At 48.0% G+C, this 23,396-nt stretch overlaps 1 protein-coding gene across 1 annotated transcript in view; it reads right to left on the reverse strand.

Annotated features, from left to right (window-relative positions):
- The window catches only part of CACHD1 (cache domain containing 1), a 253,662-nt gene extending 234,131 nt beyond the window's left edge, over positions 1 to 19,531 (reverse strand). The window contains exon 1 of the mRNA XM_049774383.1: positions 19,181 to 19,531. Coding sequence (XP_049630340.1) covers positions 19,181 to 19,450 — 270 coding nt within the window. The 5' untranslated portion in view covers positions 19,451 to 19,531. The remainder of the gene's footprint in view (positions 1 to 19,180) is intronic.
- Between the last annotated feature and the right edge of the window lie 3,865 nt (positions 19,532 to 23,396).

The raw sequence follows: 23,396 nt of genomic DNA on the forward strand, positions 1-23,396 counted from the left end.
AAGATGGGCGTGAAATGCTGCAGCAAACCAAGCATGAACTCAATGCCATAAATCTGTACTCCACGGGAATGGTTAAAACCAAGGATTTCTACGGCGCATATATTTTACCGCAGATTTATTTTTGTGGGGAATGCTGAGAAGGTCATATCCAATAGTGCTCAGGGATACTTCTGGTTTATTACTTGGGGGTGATCACTACTAGCAGTGCTAGTAATTGAGCCGCCCCACCCCATATGCAAAGCATGCGTTCAGTCCTTTTTTTTTTTTTTTTTTTGATTTTTGCGTCACACCTGACAGGGCTCAGGGGTTACTCCTGGCTTTGTACTCAGAAATCTCTCCTGGCAGGCATGGGGGACTATATGGGATTTGAACCACCTTTGGTCCTGGGTCGGCCACTTGCAAGGCAAGTGCCCTAGCACTGTGCTCTCTCCGGCCTGTGATCAGTCTTTTAAACGTTCTCTCCCTGTCCAATTTTATTTTATTTTATTTTTTGGGCCACACCCGGTGACGCTCAGGGGTTACTCCTGGCTATGCTCTCAGATATGGCTCTTGGCTTGGGGACCTTATGGGACACCGGGGATCAAACCAAGGTCTGTCCTGGATTGAAAACGAGCAAGGTTGGGGCCAGCGAGGTGGCGCTAGAGGTAAGGTGTCTGCCTTGTAAGCCCTAGCCAAGGAAGGACTGCGGTTCCATCCCCCGGCATCCATATGGTCCCCCACAAGCCAGGGGCAATTTCTGAGCAATTAGCCAGAGTAACTCCTGAGCATCAAACGGGTGTGGCCCGAAACACCCCCCCCCAAAAAAAAAAAAAAGAAAATGAGCAAGGTAAATGCCCTACTGCTGTGCTATTGCTCCAGCCCTCCATGTCCAATTTTAACACACACATGTTTAATAAGTATGCACTGCTGGAGATGGAACCTAAGATTTCAAACATGCAAGGCATGCACTCTGCACTGAACCCTATTCTTTAAGTATTTGATGCCCTTCACATTGATCTCGTTCGATTAACTTCAAAGGTGATATTAAAAAGTAATCATTGCTATCTACAGGGAGGAGACAAAAGAGAATATATGCTTAGGCAGTAGCATGATGGGGGAAAGTCCATGTGAATCTTTCCTACAGGAAAGATTCTACTGTACTCAGAATCCTGAATGGGCTTTGAGAAGTTTTTGTCTTATAAATGCTGTTTTCTTCTTTGGTCAAGAAAAAGGAGCAATAACATAAGAAGCAGGAATCTTTTGCAAGTAAAGCTGCATTTCCCCCGACTCACAGGGATGAGGACAAAAATCCAAAATCCTGGAGTCACATCCTCTGCATTAGCTGCCCAGTAGTTCTTCCAAATACCAAAGCGCTTCCTCAAGATCTTTGCTCTAATTTTTTTCTGCTAGCTCCTTTACTGCTCTGGGGACTGTCTCTGGGACTGGTTCCTCCTCCAGTCCGCACCTGGGATTCCGAACTCTCTCCCCTAGTCCAGCATCTTCTCTTCCACTCACCCTTGAACTTTTTTTTTGGTTATTGGGTCACACCTGGTGACACTCAGGGGTTACTATTGGCTATGCCCTCAGAAATCCCTCCTGGCTCGGGGGACCATATGGGATGTTGGGGATCAAACCCAGGTCCGTCCTGGGTCAGCAGCATGCAAGGCAAGTGCCCTACCGCTGCGACACCGCTCCAGCCCCACCCTTGAACTATTGACTCTACGTGCCGGGCACCACTGCAAGGACGTGACAGACACAAAGCTTGCCAGTGAGAAGGGAAGGTGAGTGGTAGGGCAAAGAAGTTAAGGAGACAGGGCAGGGGCCGGAGAGATAGCATGGAGGGAAGGCGTTTGCCTTTCATGCAGGAGGTCATCAGTTCGAATCCCGGCGCCCCAGATGGTCCTCTGTGCCTGCCAGGAGCAATTTCTGAGCGTGGAGCCAGAAATAACCCCTGAGCACTGCCGGGTGTGACCCAAAAACCACAAAAAAAAAAAAAAAAGGAGACAGGGCAAGGATTGGACAGGAAGGTGGTGAGCACTTCTTTCTGTTTCCAGGAAATAAGTTCAAAGGCACTGAGGCAGAATATCAGGCAGAATAAAAAGGCACTGGTCCTAATATGTGTGATGTTGCTTTAGGTTGTTTTTGTTCACCTGAAACCTTTTAAATCCTTACTAGCAAGAGTGAAAAAGAAAAATGAGGTTTTCTATACTAAGTCTAGAGTAAAGTTGTGAAAGGTTGTTTTGGAACATAGTAGTGAGGGGTCGAAGCCCTAGTACAGTAGGTAGGGTGCTTGTTTTGCAGGTTGCCTACCTGGATTTAGTCACCCAGTACCCTCCATGGTCCCGAGTCCAGCCAGAAGTGATCCCTGAATACAAATTTAAACAGGAGTAAGCACTACCAGCTATGAATGAAAATTCAATTTAAAATAACATCTATGGGGTCAGAGCAATAGCACATAGGGTATTTGCTTTGCATGCAGCTGATCCAGGTTCGATTCCCAGCATTCCATATGGTCCTCCAAGCCCACCAGGACTGATTCCTTAGTGCAGAGCCAGGAGTAACTCCTGAGCCCTGCTGGGTGTGCCCCCCCCCCAAACAATAGTAAATAAATAAAAAATATAACATTTATGTATGAATGAGACAGGACAGTACTTGCCTTGCACACAGCCCACTTGGGTTCCATCCTGAACACTACCTATGCTCCTCCAGGCCCCACCAGAAATGATTCCTGAGCTCATAGCCAAGAGTAAGCCCTGAACACACAGGGAGTATAGCTCCAACGCCTCTCCCCCCCCCCCAACCCCCAATTTTTTTTAAATAATAAAATAGCAACTCTTAGAAAGTCACAATCTACTATTTAAGAGAGCTGTCAATCAAGAGACAAATGCCAAGTTTCAGCCCTAGCGTCACTCACATGTACCCCTTAGAGTCCCAGCTGTCTGACCCTTACCCACAAAGGTGCACTGCGGCCAACTGTATGATTCCCCCCGGAGCAAGTATGTGACTTCCCCTAGAATGTGTGTATACAAAGCAAGTGTGCAAACACCACAACCCAAGGTGAGGCCCCTGGCGAGCACCATCACTCAAACCCTAGTCATCACAAAGAGAAAGGAGAAGGAAGGAAATGTTCCATTAAGCAAAGATGAAAACCCATTACCTGCCACCCCCTGGACCTTCACCATGCAGAGAGGCATGACTGTCTAAAGCAGACTCCAGACATATAAATCTGGCCTCGTTCTTGCAGGAGCAAGGCTCCATTACCTCCCATCTCTACAAAGCCCCGCTTTACAGCTCCTGCCCACATTCATCAACTGAATAAGGCACACAAATAAAAAGCATCCAAGTGGCCTTTATAAGCATCTGAGCCATCTCTCTCAAAGGTCCTCAGTCATAATCCATGTGAGAGATTCGCCCTCCACGGAGTCCAGTCTCTCTCCCAAGATGACAGAGGGACAAATGTCTTTGTTTCACAAGAAGGACAGTGAAACCATCTACAAGTCCCCCCCAGCCGGATCCAGAAGGCACCACTACTCAGGATGGAGATAACACAAGGCTGAGTGGATGCTTTGCATATAAAAAGTTGAGTTTGCACTCAAGCATGGCAGGGACCCCCTCACCCGGCACTTTTGGAGTGGATCAAAACAAAACTAAAAGACCCACCCAAGCCCTCAGTACGTACTTCAGTCTTGCCCATAAAATTACCAAAGCACTAATCCAAGATGATTGTTCAAATTCCGGCATTCCATATTGGTTCCCCAAGCCTGCCAGGAGCAACCCCTGAGTACTGCCAGGCGTGGCCCAAAACAAAAACAAACAAACAAACAAAAACATAAAAACAAAAAAACAAAAAATGCAAGGAAGAGGCCAGAGCAATTGTACAGTGGAGAAAGCACTTACCTTGTGAAGCAGCCAACTAGGGTTCAATTCCCGGCACCAAATAGTCCTTTGTGTACTGCCAGGAGTGATCACTGCATGTAGAGCCAGGAGCTAGATGTGGGCCCTACCTCTCTCCAAAAGAAGAGGTGGTCCAGCCCACTTAGTAGTATCTTGTCTCTGAGAGAGGCCGGGGAAGGGGGAGAAGCAGGGGAGTAAGACCATCTCGAAGAGTAGATGGAATTAAGGGCTGGAAAAAGAGTACAATAAGTAAGGCCCTGCCCTTTAATACCTGGCATCCAGCATGAAGCCCCAGCACCACAGGAATTGAGCTCCAAGACAGGAATAACCCTGAGCATCACCAGATATGGCTTAACCATTCCCCTCATCTCTCCACCAAAAGAATTGTGCACAAAATTATGGAGTCTAGAACACTGGCGTGATATACATGAAGAAGATCCCAACAAATCCCAGTTCTGGATGGACAAGAAATCCAACTGGTCTTGATGCATCTTGAATTCTCAGAGATTTAGAATCCCTTTATTTATTTGCCTGTATGTTTGGGGGCCATATCTGGTGATGTGCAGGGATTAGTCACTCCTGGCTCGGTACTCAGCAATCACTCTTTTTTTTTTGTTTGTTTTTGTTTTTGTTTTGTTTTGTTTTGTTTTTTGGGCCACACCCGGTGACGCTCAGGGGTTACTCCTGGCTATGCGCTCAGAAGTCGCTCCTGGCTTGGGGGACCATATGGGACGCCGGGGGATCGAACCGCGGTCCGTCTCCTAGGCTAGCGCAGGTAAGGCAGGCACCTTACCTCGAGCGCCACCGCCCGGCCCCTCAGCAATCACTCTTGCTGGTGCTCTGAAGACCATATGGGATACCGGGGCTCAAACCCAGGCTGGCCACGAGTGAGGCACGCACCTCATCCACTGCATTATTGCTCTGGCCCCAACACAGAACCCCTTTCATCTTTCAAACAACACATCGATTCTATCCAGAAATCCAATCCAAAACACCTTCCATCCACTTACAAATACCCTACCGCTAATATCAGAAGAGGCATATCCTTCCACACTCCCACTCCAACCATCTCTTCGGGGCCAGCCACAGCCCAATAATCAGCTTTACAGTTTCCCTCTGACCTCCCATCCTCTATAGAATCTCCCCCTTTTATTTTCCAATGACACAGAATTATTTTAGACTAGCTTGAGCTGGTTGATTATTTTAGACACAGAGAAAGAGCAAACGGACAATTCTGTACTTCAGTGAATTTATGGATCATTCATTTCTCACCATTTCTCTTTCAAATTTAGATTTTTATTTTTTTTTTAAGAAAACTGCTCGTCCAGTTTCTGTCGCTCTCATTTCCTTCCCAGACACCTTATCAGCTCTGCCACAGTCGAAGTGATTCCAAAATGCTTCACGCCACTCTCGGATTTTCTGCTGCGAATAATTCCTACTTCCTGCCCATGACTGGCAGGCGGCTCCCCCGTGCAGTAATACAGGATGTCTAATTATCTACCAATCCACCTTGCTCGCCCAAGCTTGGCTACTTTTATCTGCGCAGGACAGCTGCATTCTCCCCGTTTGAAGTGAAATGTCAGTCTCTGCTCATGTAACAAGACTTACATCACTAATGATGTCTCCACACTTTGAAGAAACAACTCAAAGACTAATTAAAAATTCAGATTCATTCTCGAGGGCTGGCCGAGCCTTCCCTGCCCTTCCACCAGGGCTCTGGGACAATCTTTGAAAACTACTGCCTGCAAAAATAACATTTCAGAAAATATCCAAGGGGAATGGGGGGTGGGGGAGAATAGAAAGGTGTGTGTGGAGCAGGTTTATGGGAGAGAGTTGGAGGAGTCTTTCAAATAGCTGTTATGGTTGGAATGGAATCAAGACAATATCGGGGCGCACAGCTAAGACTTTACTTACTTCTCAGGTTTCAACTTGGCAATTTTGAAGAAGCAGGTTGCTTTCAGAACACTAAGAGTCATAAGCTATGTTAAGTCAATCCACTCCGGTATTTGGGGATTCCTTTCTCACTGTAAGTAATTCTGAAATCCTTGCCACTATGTACATGAGAACCTGATAGGAATAAGTGAACTCCGGAAGTCACAGAGAAAATTTTGGAGAGTGAGAAAGGACCGAGCAGTGGGTAATGCACAAGGCTGACCTGGGTTCGATCCATGACACCTCATATGGCCCCCCTCAAAAGTCACCAGGAATGATCCCAAAGCAAAGAAGCAGAATTAAGCCCTGAGCACCATGGGGTGTAATCCCAAAGACAACATAAATATCACAAGTAATAAAGACATGCAGGTGACAGTTATTTTGCTTCATCTTCCAGCCAGGCACTCCTATCAGAGTAATAAGAATTTTTCAATATTCACCTCGAACAAAAGAATAAAACGTCATAGTCCTAATATCTAGGGAGAGAATGGCAGGCCCTGAAATTCAATTTCCAAATAGAACTGCCTGAAAATAACAGGTGGAATTCATTTCCTCTGCGGCTCTTACATAAACACCAAGAACCAAAAATTATTCCTCCTCTGATGATATTTTAGTCATTTAAATGTTAAAAAATTACCTTCGTGGTGTACAAGTTCACTGTTATAAGCAGCTATTGATCGAAAAGAGCAAGTATTTGCTCTTTGGTAGGAAAATCTAGTTAATATTCTAGTAAGTCTTTTTTTCTTGGGGTGGGGACACACTCAGCAGCACTCAGGCTGGCTCTGCACTCAGAAATCACTCCTGGTAGGCTCGGGGGACCGACCATATGGGATGTCAGAGATTGAACCTGGTCAGCAGTGTGCAAGGCAAACAGCCTACCTGCTGCACTATCGCTCTGGCCCCAGGTAACTCTTGACTTTCTGTATTTCTCTGGTGCCCTGTTGAGTTTAAGGTCTTTAAGTAATGACTGAGCATGGAAAACTAAACTGACAAATTAAATGATCAACTTTAAGCTCTCAGTCATATAAAACTAAGTGAAACACGCTTTTCCCAGATGAATGACAATCACTGTTGAAGTCAAGGTTGTTTTTTTTCATCATAAGGCAAACTTTTCATGGAAAAATAGAGCTGACACAGGATAATAGCAGTATGAAGAATGTGACAATGCCAGGTAGTACGTGGCTTAAATGATAAGACACATGCTCTGCATGCACAAGAGCCTGAATGTAATCCTTGGAACTCACCAAAATGCCCCCCAAATAAAGGTGACTGCTAGAGTCTTTCCATTTAAAAGGGTTGGGCATTTGCCTTGCACATGGCACAGGTTCAATCCCCAACATTCCATATATTCCCCCAAGCCAACCAGGAATAATTTCTGAGTGCAAAGCCAGGTGTAACCCCTAAACAATGCTCAATGTGACCCAAAAAGCAAAATAAGAAAATAAAAAATAAAATTAATACAGGCTGAGAGACTTAGTGTAGCAGATAAGTTACTTGCCTTGCACATGGCCAACTCAAGTTTGATTCCCACCATTAAATATAGTCCTTTGAGCACCATTAGTAGTCCTGAGCAGAGCCGGGGATAAGCCCTGAGCACCTCTGGGATAGCCCAACTCTGTCCCCAACATTTTGTTTTTGCTTTTGTTTGTGGGCCACACCTGTTGGTGCTCAGGGGTTACTCTTTGCTCGTGCTCAGAAATTACTCCAGGCAGGTTAGGGTTACCACATGGGATGCTTGGGATCAAATCCAAGTCGGTCACATGCAAGGCAAACACCCTACCAGCTGTGCTATTGCTCCAATCCCCCAAAATTGTTTTAAGGAAAATTTAAAAATAGCAAGAGTCCTGGGGTGCAGGCAATGACTCAGGAACTAAAAGCCTTTCAAGCAAGAGGCCCAGATCTGATCCCAACATTGCCCTTAGCCTGCAGGCGCATCCTGACAGCTCTACCATTGTCAGCACTGCAGAGTGTTTCTGCAAAATGTGTGTCTCATCTCTCTGTCTCTGGCACTCAGTCTGAAGTGTATGAACAGGGTAGCTCAAGTTAAAGAGGGCAACACAACTAAAAGGTTTGTGAGGGCCAAAGTGCAGGGCTGGCCAGTCCACATGCATTGCAGAAAACTCAACTCCAAAGCCATGCATCACAATTATAACAATAGCAGCAAAGGGGAAGAAAATTCTTTCTTTGAAGATGGTACTGTTCAGGGACCACTCCTGGGGATGCTCAGGGGACCATTATGTGGTGCCAGGATTCAAACCAACTGCAACCAGAAGCTAAGCCAGTGCCTTTAACGTCTCTACTACCTCTCTAGCCTTGGGAAGGAAACCTTTTTGTTTGTTTGTTTGGCTAGTTTTTTGGGCCATAGCTAGCTGAAGTGGATGCCTCACTCCCCAAGTCTAAGACATTGGGAGATTCAGATCTGGAAGCAAACACTGATGCAGCAGGATATAATCCACACATGGTTAAGAGGATAAAACAGTTTCAGGAACTCCACATGCAAGACTTCCACTCCTAAGAGTTAGGTAGCTCAGGGATGGAAAACCAAAAACACAAGAGAACTTTTTCCTGAGCCTCAAGTTCTTTATTAGGAAGTGCCAGATCACACCCTGGGATGGAGAACAAATAGTCTAAGGCACCAATCCAAAAGGTGCTTCATCCAAAGGTGTTTCCAACAATGAGTAACAAGTGTATACTGAATAGGGTGGGACCCGGTTAATCCAACAGCTAGCCATGCTCAGGGGTTATTCCTAACTCTGCACTCAGGAATCATTCCTGGTAGTGCTCAGGGGACCACATGAGATGCCAGAAATCGAATCCAAGTTAGCAAAGTGCAAGACCAGCACCTTACTTACTGTACTACGGCTTTTGCCCCTGGGAGTACCTGGGTTAACAATAAGGCACACAATTCTGAGTATTTCCAGGAGTGATCTAAATCAAACAACAACAACAAAAATGAAACTTAAAAAAAGGAGGAGGGGCTGGAGCAATAGCACAGCAGGGACGGCATTTTCCTTATACACAGCTGATTTTGGTTGGCACCTCGATATCTCATATGGTCCCCCTAAGCCTGCCATGAGTAATTTATTTATTTATTTATTTATTTATTTTTTTGGTTTTTGGTTTTTGGGTCACACCCGGCAGTGTTCAGAAATCACTCCTGACAAACTCAGGGGCCCACATGGGATGCCAGGATTGGAACCACCGTCCTTCTGCATGCAAGGCAAATGCCCTAACTCCATGCTATCTCTCCAGCACTGGCCATAAGTAATTTCTAAGCACAGAGCCTGGAGTAACCCCTGAGCACCACCCCAGGTGTGGCCCAAGAACAATAACAAAAGGGTGGGAGGAAGAGTTCTAAAATGTGAGATGCCAGGCTAGTCCTCACTAACAGCCAGGTTCTGGTCACACTGAAGCCTCAGCTTCTCCCCTGGGAAAGTAGGAGGGAGTTCTGATTCTCAGGCCTCCCAAAGTCTCCCGTGCAAAGAGCTGCGGACAGTGAGGTAAGGGAGAAACTGCAAGTCCAGGGCAGACCTTGCTGAGCCGACATTAGTACAAACATCCAAGGCAGGCCCCAGGGCACAGCCAATCTGCAAGCTAAAGCACAGAGGCCATGAAGAAACAGGTTCTAATGAACTGGATTTGGGGAGCAGAACCCCTTTAGGGAGCTGACCCTGAGGTCAGGCTGTGACTCTGGGTGTCTGACCCCTGACTGACTCCAGTGGTCTAACACCAAGACTTCCCCTGGTTCCTCTCCCTGGAACTTCAACTCCTATTTAAAGGTTGGGAGAAAGGGAATGGAAAACAAAGGGTTCAGTCCTGATAAGTTACTGCCAGTGTGTTAAAACTAAGCAGAGAGTCTATAAAAGAGAGCTGGGGTGGCAGGTAAAACATGGTCCAAGCTGAATAGAACCGACCCCAAACCTCCCCAGGCCATTCACTGCAGGAAGCATAAGGAATTTCCAAATCCTAGTATGAGTGGGTGACCCGTTATCTCCACTGAATCAAGAATGCTGACTGGGGGGTCAGAGAGAAAGTACAGTGGGCAGAGCAGTTTGCATACAGCCAACCAAGGTATGAGTCTGATACCCCCGTTGGGTCTCCCTAACAACACCAACAGTGAACCCCAAGCACAAAACCTGGAGTAAACCCTGAGCACCATAGGGTATAGCCTCCCCAAAATAAAACAAACAAAAAGGAAACGTAAAACAAAGCACAAAGAAGTCTCAACCAAGAATGGAAGAATTCTAGCATCTTGGCCTAGACACCTCCTACAGGGATTAAGGTGCTTGCCTTGCACGCAGCTGGTCACCCCCTGCCTTCCAGCAAAGCCCCACAGTCTGACGTCCATTCACTTCTCCCACTTCTCTGTCCCAGCAACCCTACACCTTCAGGTCATCTTCCAGTTTCTGGAAGACACCAACATTCAGGAGTCATGCAGGCTTTTGGATCTGCCAGCTCTGGAGAAAGACCCCTCTTTCCGGGCGGGCTGCCAGCATCCTTTCATAGGCTCCAGTAGGTTCCTCCTTCACATGCTTTTCTAAGCACCTGGCCTAGCATTTATTGCCTTGGAAGTTAACGGATGGCGCCCTCAGCCTGGCACCACACGAACATTCAATAACTGCCGAGATAAGCATCTCTATTAGGATGATGAACTTCCCAAAGAAATCTGATGCCGTGCTCCTCGGTCGCCAACTTCTCCTGCCAGATCGGGCAGGATCTGGCCTCCCTGAAAACTTCGAAACATTCAGGCTCCCGATCTCACTGAATAATCTGAATCCAAATGATGCAAATTGGTGGCCTCTGTCCTGATCCGGTCTGCAGACATGTTTGGTTTGGCCCACACAGACTTTTGGGTGTTGCTGTCTGTTTTGTTTTGTTTTTTTTTTTTAAATCTGAAGTAAGTGCCAACATTTTTATGAACAAGAGATTTTTATCTAAAATCCAGTTATCTAGTCTCTCGGAGATTAGTCATGTGAGAATTCTAGGCTCATAAAGTCTGTTCCTGAGGTCAGTGCATGGCCTCTAGTTCCCCACCAACTCACACCTGTCCACTTCATATATTCCATGTAGCAGGATCCCATGCATGTGATATCAAGCAAATCCTAGGAGTCATCTAGAGCCATCCTTCAGGAATTCCCATCTTAGAGCCGGAAAGATGGCATGGAGGTAAGGTGTTTGCCTTGCACGCAGAAAGTCGGTGGTTCAAATCCCGGTATCTCATATGGTCCCCTGAGTGATTTCTGAGTGTGGAGCCAGAAGTAACCCCTGAGCACTGCCGGGTGTGACCCAAAACCAACCAAACAAACAAACAAACAAATAAATAAATAAAAGGAATTTCCATCTTAAAGGAGCCAAAGTGGTAGTATAGTGGGCAGGACTCTTGCCCTGGCACACAGCTGATCCAGGTTTGTGGCCAATTCAATCCTTTGCATCCTATATGGTCCCCTAGTACCACCAGGATTGGTTCCTGAGTGCATTGGTTCCTGAGTGCAGAGTTGGGAGTAACCCCTGAGCACCATGGAATGTGGCCCCCAAACAAAAGAATTTCCATCTTAAAGTGTCCTGACCTATACAGTTTGGTTTAGCCTTCCCGGAACAAGTCTGCAATGAGGTGCCTGCTCCAGCGACAGCTGTTGGCACACTGGCCAGCAGACACAGATAGCTTGAAACACATCTCTAGGGCAGCATGTATGGGAAGCCCTAAGTTCGACCCCCAGCTCTGCCCCACAACTCTCAAAATATAAGACAAAGATGTCTACAATACTGCTTTCCTCTCTCCAACCCTTCACTCTCTGTCAGGCTCCCACTCAGCCTCATCTAGAAGGGGCAGAGAACAGGAGTTCAGAAAGGTGGTTCATGCTGCATTCTGTCAAATGCAGAAGATATAAAAACCAATACAGGGGCAGGAGAGATAGCATGGAGATAAGGCATTTGCCTTGCATGCAGAAGGTCGGTGGTTTGAATCCTGGCATCCCATACGGTCCCCCAAGCCTGCCAGGAGTAACCCCTGAGTGCTAGCGGGTGTGACCAAAAAAAATAATAAGGGAACAAAGCATCATTATAAAAAGTCGTCTTAAAATTTTTAAGTAAAAATAGTAACAAATGGGGGCCTAAGCAATAGCAGAGCAGGTAGGGCATTTGCCTTGCAAGTGGCTAATTGGGATTTGCTAGGAATGATTTCTGAGCGCAGAGCCAGGAGTAACCACTGAGCACCACCAGGTGTGGCCCAAAATAAAATAAAATAAAATAAAATAAAATAAAATAAAATAAAATAAAAAGTAACAATTGGGCCGGAGAGATAGTACAGCAGTAGGGCGTTTGCCTTGCACTCAGCAGACCAGGACGTATGGTGGTTCGAAGCCCAGCATCCCATATGGACCTCCCGTGCCTGCCAGGAGCAATTTCTGAGCGCAGAACCAGGAGTAACCCCTGTGCACTGTCGGATGTGACCCAAACAAACAACAAACAAAAAAATAATAATTAAAAATTAAGTCTAAGACTAGGGTCACAGATGGTGTAAAGGACTGGAGCACCAGCTTTGCATGTGGGAACCCCGGATTCAATCCCAAGCACATGATCCTAGACTTCCTTCTGTGTTCCTCAATTGCATATACATCCACAAAAACATTTATTGGCAGTACACACACATACTGTGACCATTGAAAATCACCAAAATATAGCGTCTTTTGCATTAAAAAAGAATGCAATAGAACACTTAGAAGTGGATGAAATCATATGGCATCTGAGCTTTGCTTCAAAACACTGGGTGTTGGTAGAGAGTTGATGAAGCATATAGAACTGAGGCAGAGATGAAGTCATCCTGAGCATGGCTGATATTGTGCTCAGCTGGCTAAAAGCACTAAAGAATTCTTTCTGTTTTGCTTTGTTTTGTTTTGTTTTGTTTTATTCTTTTCTGGAGTCATAAGCAACAATGTTCAAGACTTATTCCTGGCTTTGCACTCACAGTGATGCAGGATCTGGGTTGTCCACTTGCAAGGCAAGCTCCCTACCTTCTGTACTATCTCTGTAGACACCAATAAAAGTACAAGAGAAGTCTTAAGCTATTGTTTGATTTTTAAGTTTGTCTTGTTTCCAAATCTTTATAATAAAAATAGTTAAAGGTGGGTGGGTGGGAGAGACAGAGCAGTTCTGAAGGTTCATGCCTGCTTGTAGCCAACCTTGATTTGATCCCAAACTACATAATGCCCTGAGCATCACCAGATGCAACTCTAAAGCCTCCTGACCTAGGAGAGATTTCTTTTTCCAGGGCCTAGTGATAGTACAGAGAATAGTGTGTTTGCCTTGCATGTAGCTAACCAGAATCCCTTATGATTCCTCAAGCCCGTCAGGTGTAATCCCTGAGCACAGAACGAGGAGTAAGCCCTGAACACTGCAGGGTGTGGCCCTAAAATAAAACAAACTCCCAAAAGTCTTTCTCCCCACAAAGCAGATGACACATACATCAATGACTTCCTAACATGCATGCCAGAAGTGACACAGCTAATAACTAGCTGAATCACCATGGGCCCTCATGTTTCATGAGTCCCATGCTTTGAATTTCAGTCCATTTTCACATCATGTGGAAGCAGATGAGATGCAAAGTAAATTCCGGTGCACCTTACACCCAAATTCCAGGGGGCTGCAAGGTTCCTGTCTCCTCATCCACTTAAGCTCAAGGAAGGAACTTGAAGACAGGACCAGAAATAGCACCAAGTTATAAAGTGAGAAGCTCTCCTTCCCTCCCCCAATCGCTAGGCTCAAGTATGACTGGCAGGAAAATCAGGACGCGGACAGATGCCAAGGAAGACAGAGGAAACAAGCCAGTCCCAGGGTTCGGCACAGGGCCAACCCCAATCTTGTACCACACGCTCTCCTTGGGCTCATTCTTAGCAAGTCCAGCTCAGCAGCTTCCCTCCAAAGGGTCAGTTTCCAGCCCCAGATCTCCCCCAAAGAGTCCATTCTGCTCCCCACTGGGGCTGGTACTGTGCTCAGGGTCTGGATGGCAACTTATCTGCAAACACGGGTCTTCCCCAACCCATAAACCAGGGCACATAAGTTTGCCTAGCTACATACATATTCAAATCATCCTAACAACATGCTATTTCTGATACAGTGAACATGATCTAGGGGAAACTGTTATAGACAGGACCAAAACCAGGACTGGCTTGGAAGAGCCACCAAGACTAGAGGTCAGGTGATACTCCCATCCAGGTGCTCCTGATTTGCCTGACCCTCCAAAAGGAAGGAGCAGGGCTTCATCACTGACCCTGTGATCCTCTCTGTATGGCCAGGTATAGCAAAGGCGCGGGGAGGAAGCAGCCCAAGTGTGCACCCTTCAACCATAGGCTCACCCTTCTCTGCTCCCACAATGCCCTGCTCCTGGCACTCCCATGGTTCCATTGTGTCTTTACTCTCTCCCTTTCCCAAACCCCATCTCTCTCCATGCCTCCTGCTGTAGCATCTTCAATGAGAAGATGGTTTCTCTAGGTAGGTCATAGTCTAGTCCCAGGTCAACTACAAGAACATAATTGAACAGTGTCTGCAAGAGATAGTGCAAAGGGCTAGGGCTTTGCATGAAGGAGACCTGGGTTTGATCCCCAGCATCGTATGGACCGGTGAGTACTAAGTAAATAGCCACAGAGTGGCAAGTGTGGTCCCCCAAATTCTGCCCCTAATGGGGAGGAGGGGAAAAGAGACTGGCAGAGAGACACCTCCCTTACTCACCTCCTATATTTACCTTCTCCCACTACCCTCCCCCTTTGTGACTCCCCTCCTCCCTCCCTTCTTCCTCTCAATCACTATTAGGGTCCTAGTGTTTCAGCCAACACCTTGTCCCAGTAGGGCTTTTTCTGCTGAACTGATGAAGCTCCAGTTGGTATTTCTTCTAACTCCTACTGAAAGGGGATCAGTCGCACCCCCATCTCCTTTACCCTGTGGCTGTTTGATCGTCCCCACCCCCGCGGTGTGCCCAGCTCCATGTGCTTCTCTCTGCCCAGGCCAGTGGAGCTGTGTGGGGGCGTGCATCAAGGCTCAAGGCAGGCAGGCTGGCCGGGGGCCAGGCCCTTGCTGTTGGGAAGCTGACATTGTCCCATAATGTTAAATGGGCCTGAGAAGTGCCTGGTGAACCGGCTTCCCCAGCAGCTCTGCCTTCTCACAACCAGGCATTGTTATTTGGCTGTTTAACCGGGAGTTAGCTCTTCCCTCCTCCCCCTCCCAGTCGGTTCTGTAAGGGGCTGTACTGGAATCTCTCTCTAACATACCCAGGAACCCCCAGCCTCGTGCCCTCCAAACACAGTCATTTATCTGTCTTTAACAACAGGCTTCACACTCACTGTTTCTGTGACGTTCACAGAAACCTCCAGAACAGCCACTACCCCCAACTTCACAATTCCAGATTTGCCAACTTTGGAAGTCAGAGAGAGAGCACAGCAGGTAAGCTTGTAAGGCGTCTATGAAGGTTCTATCCCTGGCATCCTCTATGGTGCCCCAAGCCCAACTGAAAAGGTAGGAGTAACCCCTAAGTTTCATCTCAAGTGGCCCTCACCTCAAAAATAAAAATAAAAAAAGAACCACTAGGACAGGAGAGATATACAGAGGGTATAGGGTATAGGTATAGAGATATAGAGGTATAGAGGATATAGGCATAGTATAGAGAGCATAGCATGTAGCAGCCCCAGGTTCAATTCCCGGCATCCCATATGGTGCCATATTAGAGCCAGAAGTAAGTCCTGCATGCAGAGCCAGGAGTAAGTCCTGATCACTGCCAGATGTGTCCCACCAACACAAAAAAATAAACAACCAAAAAAAAACCCAAACAAACAACACATCAACTTTATACAAAAGGGAACTGGAGTTCTTCAAACACCCAATGTGGGGGTTTTTGCCACTCCATATATGCATGAATGAATCATCAGAAACAAGACTCCATGGACACTGCCAAGAGTATGGCACACCCCATAAAACTCTGCTCAGGTTTCTGTCTCTGACTTACAATATATGGGGGCATGGGGTTAATGTTCAGTGGCTGGTACAACCTCAGCTGATTCAAATTGGAGACATTTTTAAAAAATTGATCTCTCTAAAAAGAAACTACCACCTTCACCTATCTAAGAGTCACCAATCTCCACGAGAAACCCTCTTTGAGAAAGCACTTCTCAGGCCGGCTTGATATATCAGGAAGGACAACTCAGCCATGGGGAAAGAAAAGACAGTGACAAGGAAAGCTGAACTGTTTTCTCTTTGGTACAATGACCACTTGCAATGTGCCCTTTGAAATCACTGCAAAAACAGGCCTTGCTGGCGAGCCACTTAGCAACTGTGAGACATTAACAAGCTGTCCTGGGAGAAGGTGCTAAGCAAAAATGGGTTTTGTCCCTTATAAACTGTCCTGGAGAATCCTGCAAGGGAAAGCCAAGGTCAAATGGCTAGCGTGGGTCCCTTTAATGCAGGGAGGACATTCTTTTCCTGCAGGGAAGGCCCAACCTCTCCTCACCCCCCTCCGAACTGCCCATGAAGTTTGACCCCAGCTCAACTTCACACCCACGTGACAGTCCCCCTTTCCTTGGGCCAGGGCGGTAAAACTCAGCATTCCAACGGGCCCCTTCCACTCTAGTCACCAAACCCACATCATGTCAGACTGACTGAACAGATCCCAAAGGTTTGCCAAAGGAAAAAAACAATGTCCTCTGTTCTTATGGGTCAGAATCCTAGTAGGATCTTAGGTTGGTTTTTTTTCTTTCTTTTCTTTTTTCCTTCTTTCTCTTTCTTATTTCTTCCTTCCTTCCTTCCTTCCTTTCTTAATTTCTTTTTCTTAATTTCTTCCCTCTCTCTCTCTCTCTTTCTCTCTTTCTCTCTCTCAAGGACTTTCCACCCCCATCCCTAAGCAGAGAACAAAATTCAAAAGAGACCACCCCCCCAAATCTTCTCAGACAGAGGCAAGTGGCAGATCAATGTACAGCTAAGGGAGAGGAATTTAAACACTGTGTGTGCTTCAGCCTTTGGGGGGGGGGGGGGGAAGAAAGGATTCGAAGCCACTTCACATTCGGCCAGACAAAACCTGACCCCCCAGGAGGTCAGCTTCCAAGCAGCGGCTGCAAAGGTGTAAGAAAGAGGCCAGTGGGGAGGAGATGAAGGGCCATTTGGGCTCAAACCCCCTGCCGGTCGGAGCTTTTTTCTAAAGTGTCTCCTTTTCAACAGGGAAGCCTTTTAAAAGGACATTTGCTTTGGATCCCTACCTGAATGACAATGTGTGAGGATCCGATTTCACCTTTTGTCAAGGATCAAGTGAGAAACAGTAAAACTGCAGTCAGCATCTTAGAAATAAACTCCTTAGCTAATAAAAGGAAAAGAGGTGAGAGGGGAGGGGACCCTAAGTTCCCTGGTCCAGATGTAAGTGATGGGATGAAGGGTGACAAATGCCTAATAATCTTACTGGCATGACCCGACCCCAAATGGCGACACATTAAATGTTCTTTACTGCAAGAGGTGACGCTGGCAAAACCACAATTGTTTGTGTTTAAACCGAAACATTAAAGGGGGCGGGAGGTTATCCTAATTTGTTTGTGTTCCCCCCTCTAACATTTTTAGTTCTCTTTTCTCTAAGAGGGGGCTTCACTCCTTCAGACCTTTGTCAACAGTCGCTGGAAATAGGCAGATGCATAATAAAAAAAGAAAATGGCAAGAGCCCCTGAACCTGAAAAGATGGACAGAGAATAAAAGACAGTTGAGGGGTGTCTCTTGAAAGCCAAGGTAGAAATAAGTCCAACTTTAAGGGCCTGGGAGTTTGCAGATAAATATAAAAAAAATGCCTTCCTTCAAGTTCATCATCACACTCTATAAAACAATATTAATCAGCTTTCACCATAGTGGGAAAGATGTGCGGTATAGACGAGGCAAATAACCCTCTGGTAGGGGGGTAAGAGGAAAAGGGGGTGCGGGAAGGGACCCAAGCTCACAAAAAGACCTCGGAAACTTGACTCACACAGCTCTCTTATGGGGAGGTGGAAAGTGGAACCGAAATGAGAAACCACTTCCAGAAACACATTCCGCCAAGACCACATCCCACCCGGGCATTGTTGCTAGAAGGCCTCGGAACAAGAGGTCAATTTAGGGAGAAATTGTCCCAGCAAAGGTTTGAATTTTTAGTGTCACCTTAACCTATCTCGATCAAGTTGATTTAAATAACCGAAGGGTTGAGGCTGGATTCCCAGGATGGCTCGTCTAGCATGTGGTCAGGCCGGGTTCGAACCAGGCACCTCTGGAACCCCACCAGGAGCGATTCCCTAGCACAGAGCTCAGGAGCAAGTCCTGAGCAACTGCCGGTGTGGCTCCCAGGCCAGAAAATCAAATAAATTAGGACTGGAATCTCTAGGTGGTGTGTCTAGAGTAATTTCTACTACGGATGGCCATTAACAGCATTTTCAGGACTCCTTCCTAGCTGCGGGCAAGCTTTCTTGAGCCAATTCCAGTTTGGGGGAGAGAGTTAGAGGGGTAAAAAATAAAATCGAGATTAAATGGGAACCTTACTCAGCTTATTGACTTAATCCTTCCCTCCCAAAAGGCACAAAACAAAACACAGAAATCTTAACAGTGGACCGCGCGCAACAGACAGACAACCGGGGACAACAGACAACCAGCTCCCCTGCACACCAGTCTGAAATCTTGCAGCAGTCAACCAAGCAGGCCAGCTCCTCCCCTCTGCACCCCGGGCGAGGAAAGGGGGCGCAGAGTCCGCTCCGGGCCAGCTCTCCTCCGGGACCCAGGTGGCCTTGGAGCAGCTGCGCACGCTGGGGTGCCTTCCCTCCCCGGGGCCTTCCGTCTTGGCGCGCCCCTTCCGTGCGCCCCACTCGGTCGGGGGGCACGCGAGGGTGGAGAGAATGGGTCAAAGAGGTTGAGGGGATTTGGGAGGGGAGGGGAGAGGCAGGCTCAGAAAAACGGGGTTCAAGTCGCCTTCCATGCCTCCGGGATGGGTAAGACACAAAGAAGCATATGGGGAAGCCAGCCAGCCGGAGTGGCAGGGAGTGGGGGGCCGAAGAGACTCGCAGAAGAAATAACCTGCCCAATGGGGACCGAGGTGCGAGGGAACCGGAGAACCCCGGTGGAGAAAAAGGAGCCGGCTACGGGGTGTCGTGCCAAGCTTGGGCAGGGAAGAATTGTGCAGGAAGAGGGGAGTGCATTCCAGAGGGCATGGGAGAGGGGTTGGGTGGTGCAAAGGGATGGATTGAAAAGTCCGAGAGAAGAAAGGAAAAAGGGGGTTCTGTGCAAGAAGGAGAAATGGATGCAAAAGAAACCTGGAACTAGCAAAAGGGCCCGATGCTGAGATAAGAAGCAGTAGCTGGCCACTTTGGGGGTGCATGGTTTTGGAGGGTGCGCTTACCTGCATGGTGACGACCCCCAACTCCTCTGCCGACAGTCTCTGCATCTGGCTAGCCAACACTTGCGCCTCGTCCAGGATGGAGAAGTCGGCGTCGGCCTGGGCACCCAGGAGCCAGCATGCCACCAGGCAGAGCAGCCAGAAGGGAGGCCAAGGCGTCCTGGTTCGGGTCCGGGTCCGAGTCTGGGTTCCTCCTACCGGGGTCCTGGCCGGGCGAGCCAGCGCCAGGCCGGACACCACCCCCGCCGGGTCTTCTTCGGGCTCTCGGGCCATGCCGCCTTCCCCGGGGCCAAGTCCCCGCAGATGGGCTCCAGACTCCGGGGCCAGGGAAGGAAGCACGCACGCGAGGTGCGGTGCGCTCGGGGGGCCCTGGCAAAAGTTTCTGCCTGGATTGTACACTGCACACGCTCCTGGAAGGCGGCTCCCAAACTTAGGGGGGCCCCCCGGGCTTAAGACGCGGGAACGCAGGCGGCCACCATCGCAGGGTTCGCTCGGGCCCAGTGGGCGTGGGTGGCTTGGCTGGGCTGAGCTGGGGGTGGAATGGGGACCCCCAGAAGTCCACCCCAGCTCCGAGGCCCCGGGACCTGACAGTCGGAGCTGGGAGCCGCCGAGCTTTCGCTTCCCGCCGGGTCCCCGGCGCAGAGAGGCGGCCACGGCCAGGAGCAGGAGCCGAGGCCGGGTTGCCAGGCTGGGCTGGGACGGAGCAAGGAAGGGAGAGAAGGAAGGGACGCAGCAGCAAAGCAGCAGTAACAGCAAAGCAGCAGCAGCAGCAGCAGAGGGAGCGAATCGGGTTTGCAAAACCCACTGGAAGAAAGAAAGGCAGCGGCGGGGGGAAAGGGAGGTGTCTGTCTGGTGCCACCACGCTGCGCTCCGGCTCCGTTGCACTTCCCGGCTCGGCCGCTGCTCGGGGGTGATTTATGGATGGAGCCCGGGAGGCGGGGAAAGGGGCCCCCCAGTCGCCCCTCCTCTCCCGACCCGGCTCCCGCCTCTCCAGCAGCACCCCCACCCACCCCGGTCTGCTGGTCTTAGAGGAGGCCTCCCGCACCGGCCTGGCCCTGTCCCCCAACTCCCTAGGGTAGGCTCCCTTGCACCCCTTCCTTCTGAGTCCCGGGGTGCACGCTCCACACACCCCAACACCCACCCCTGGCGCCCCGGGATCCTCCCCGCTGGAGGTTCCACCTCTCCTAAGTATCTTTAAGTTGGGAAGCAGCGATCGAGTCGCTTTCTCCTTGCACGGTGACTAGTAACAATGGCTTTCTCTCTCTCTCTCTCTCTCTCTCTCTCTCTCTCTCTCTCTCTCTCTCTCTCTCTCTCTCTCTCTCTCTCTCTCTCCTCTCTCCTCTCTCTCTCTCTCTCTCTCCTCTCTCTCTCCCCCCCCCCTCTCTCTCTCTCTCTCTCTCTCTCTCTCTCTCTCTCGCACGCGATGGATCAACAGATCTTTTTCTCGCGCTTTTTTTTCTTTTCTTTTCTCCCCCCCCCCCCTCTTTGCACCAGCTTCTGTTGTGTGCCCGACTTTAGGCTCTGGGCTGTGTCGATATTTTATCCCTTAATCCTCACGACATCCCTAGGAGGTAGGGATCTTTAGCCCCAATTTTTAGGAAACAAAGACTGAGGCTTAAGAAGAGGTGGAATTCATGGCCCGTGGTCAGCTAGGGGCCAAGAGGCGGGTCTCTAATGGAAGGAAGCACAACTCTGGCTCTTTAAACAAGATCCTGGCGGGTTCTCTGTGGAAGTGCAGCGACTGATCGTGCTTGGAAAACACACACACACACACACACACACACACACACACACACACACACACCTTCTATAGCTTTGTTGGGCTATAGCTTGTGAAGCTCAAGGAAAAGAGCAATGCGGGGAGCCTATGGGGGAGACAAGACTTGAACCCAGATCAAGGCCATTTCCCTGGTTTTCCCTCTTGAACTTTGCTAACAACTCACCCAGGATCTTTGCCAGGCCCTCTGGGCTTGGTCTCCACATGCTTTGATGCCTGTTCCCCACTCCTGTGGTCTCAGAAGAACAGTTCCACTGGGAAGTCTCCATCCTGGGCAGGCCCAGGATCCTGATAGGATTTTTGATGTCTCCCAGGTTTGTCCAAGTCTCGGACATCAATAAGCTTGTGAGGATCAGGGACCAGGCACAGTCCACACTCTGCTATATTTTGCACCTATTTGTGACCCAATGAGACATAACATATTTCTCAGGTAGTAAATGAAAAACAATGGAGGAAAAATAGTTCACTTTCTTTTATTTTTGTTTTCTTTTTTTTTCCTTTTTGGTTTTTGGGTCACTTCTGGCAGTGCTCAGGGACTACTCTTGGCTCTATGCTCAGAAATTGCTCCTGGCAGGCTCAGTGGACTATATGGGATGCTGGGATTCGATCCACCATTTTTCTGCATGCAAGGCAAATGCCCTACCACCATGCTATCTCTCGGGCCCAACTTATTTTTTATTTTGACCTCTTCGAATGTACCAAAATTGTGAGGCAACTCTCATTTCTGGCTCTCAAATACCTTGAGAATTGCTTTCCTTTGAGGGGCAAGGAGTTTGTCTTTGTTTCGGAGTCACAAGTGGCAGTTCTCAGGGATTACTCCTGACAGTGATGAAAGCATCAAATGGCAAGCTAGGGATGGAACCTGAGTTGCCTGAGTGCAAGGCAAGCACCTACCTGCTGTACTATTTATTTCTCCAACTTCAAAAACTTCTTGTTTTGTTCCACTCCATAGAAATCCATACCTTTGTAAACATTTGGGAGCCTGGCACCCACTCCTCAGGAAAGGTGCCTTCCTGTGAAGATCTGAATTGCTAGCAAGGCACTCCTGAGCATAAAATGTGTGATGGTTGCCCATACACTGTCTTGTTTTCTCTACTCCAAGTCTTGGGTTGCTCCTTCCCAGGTCTATGGAAGCAAAATTCTGGAATTGGTTAGATACAAGCTAATGCATTTTATATTATACACACACACACCTTACAAAATCATTAATAGCATTGATCAAGGGCCTTCAAAATAGATTCTCAGAACCAGAAAGGTTTCTCTGACTCTTAACTATATTAACAATAAAAAAAAGTTTCAGAAAAAGGAAGTCACAGTTAATACAACTTCTTTTGGGTGTTTTTTGGTTTGGGTCCATTCCCAGTGGTTCTCACGGGGGGTGGGGGGTGGGGGTGGGCTAATCTGAGCTCTGTGCTCAGGAGTCACTCCTGGCAGTACTAGGGCACCAGATTAGGTGCTGGGGGTTGAATCAGCAAGTGTCTTAACTTCTGGGCTAGACCTGGCAATGCAACTTTGTAATGATGCAACCTGACTCTTCAAAAGCCAGATGTCAAGCTCGTTGCTGCTAGGCTAGTGTCAGAGATGTTTATACTCCTGAATACAGGTAGCTGCTTGTTGCCTGAAATCTTCTAACATCTCATGTCTCTGCTCGTGTTAGTGAAAGTCTAGTATCTTTCAGGGGAGGGTGATGTGAGCCACACTGGGCAGTGCTCAGGGCTTACTCATGGGTCTGTGCTCAGGAAATTACTCCTAGTGGTCCCAGGGGAAACACATGGGATCCCAGAAATAGGGGGTCAAACCTAGATCTGTTGCTTGCTGCAAACATTTCTTTTAAGGTAGGTTCAGTAGTTGTTTATGAAATGGCCATTTATTTATTTATTTGTTTGTTTGCTTGTTTGTTTTTGGTTTTTGGGCCACACCCGGCAGTGCTCAGGGTTACTCCTGACTGTCTGATCAGAAATAGCTCCTGACAGGCACGGGGAACCATATGGGACACCGGGATTCGAACCAGCCACCTTAGGTCCTGGATCGGCTGCTTGCAAGGCAAACACCGATGTGCTATCTCTCCGGGCCCGGCCATTTATTTATATAGAAAAAATATATAAGCATTCCCTGATACCCTTTCCCTAACAAATAATAGTCAAAATCATACCAAATATGAATGCTATGATTTCAGAGTGTGAAAAAAAAACCTAAAAGCTTTAATATCTCTTAGTTTGAGTTTCTTTTTTTTTAAATTGAGGTAATTTCCATATTGTTTTATTTTTGCTATCCCACCACTTCTCTCCACCACCAGAGCCAATATCCTCTCTGCAAAAGCTACTTCTCTCCATCACCTCTTCTACACTGCTTTACTGGTAATTTCTTGCTGTTTGTTTCCATTGAGGTCAGACTAAGCCTTTGCATTGCTTCATAATGTTCCACCTATGTGCGAGATCTTCT

Source organism: Suncus etruscus, chromosome 6 (assembly GCF_024139225.1).
Source record: "Suncus etruscus isolate mSunEtr1 chromosome 6, mSunEtr1.pri.cur, whole genome shotgun sequence".
Classification (NCBI taxonomy): domain Eukaryota; kingdom Metazoa; phylum Chordata; class Mammalia; order Eulipotyphla; family Soricidae; genus Suncus; species Suncus etruscus.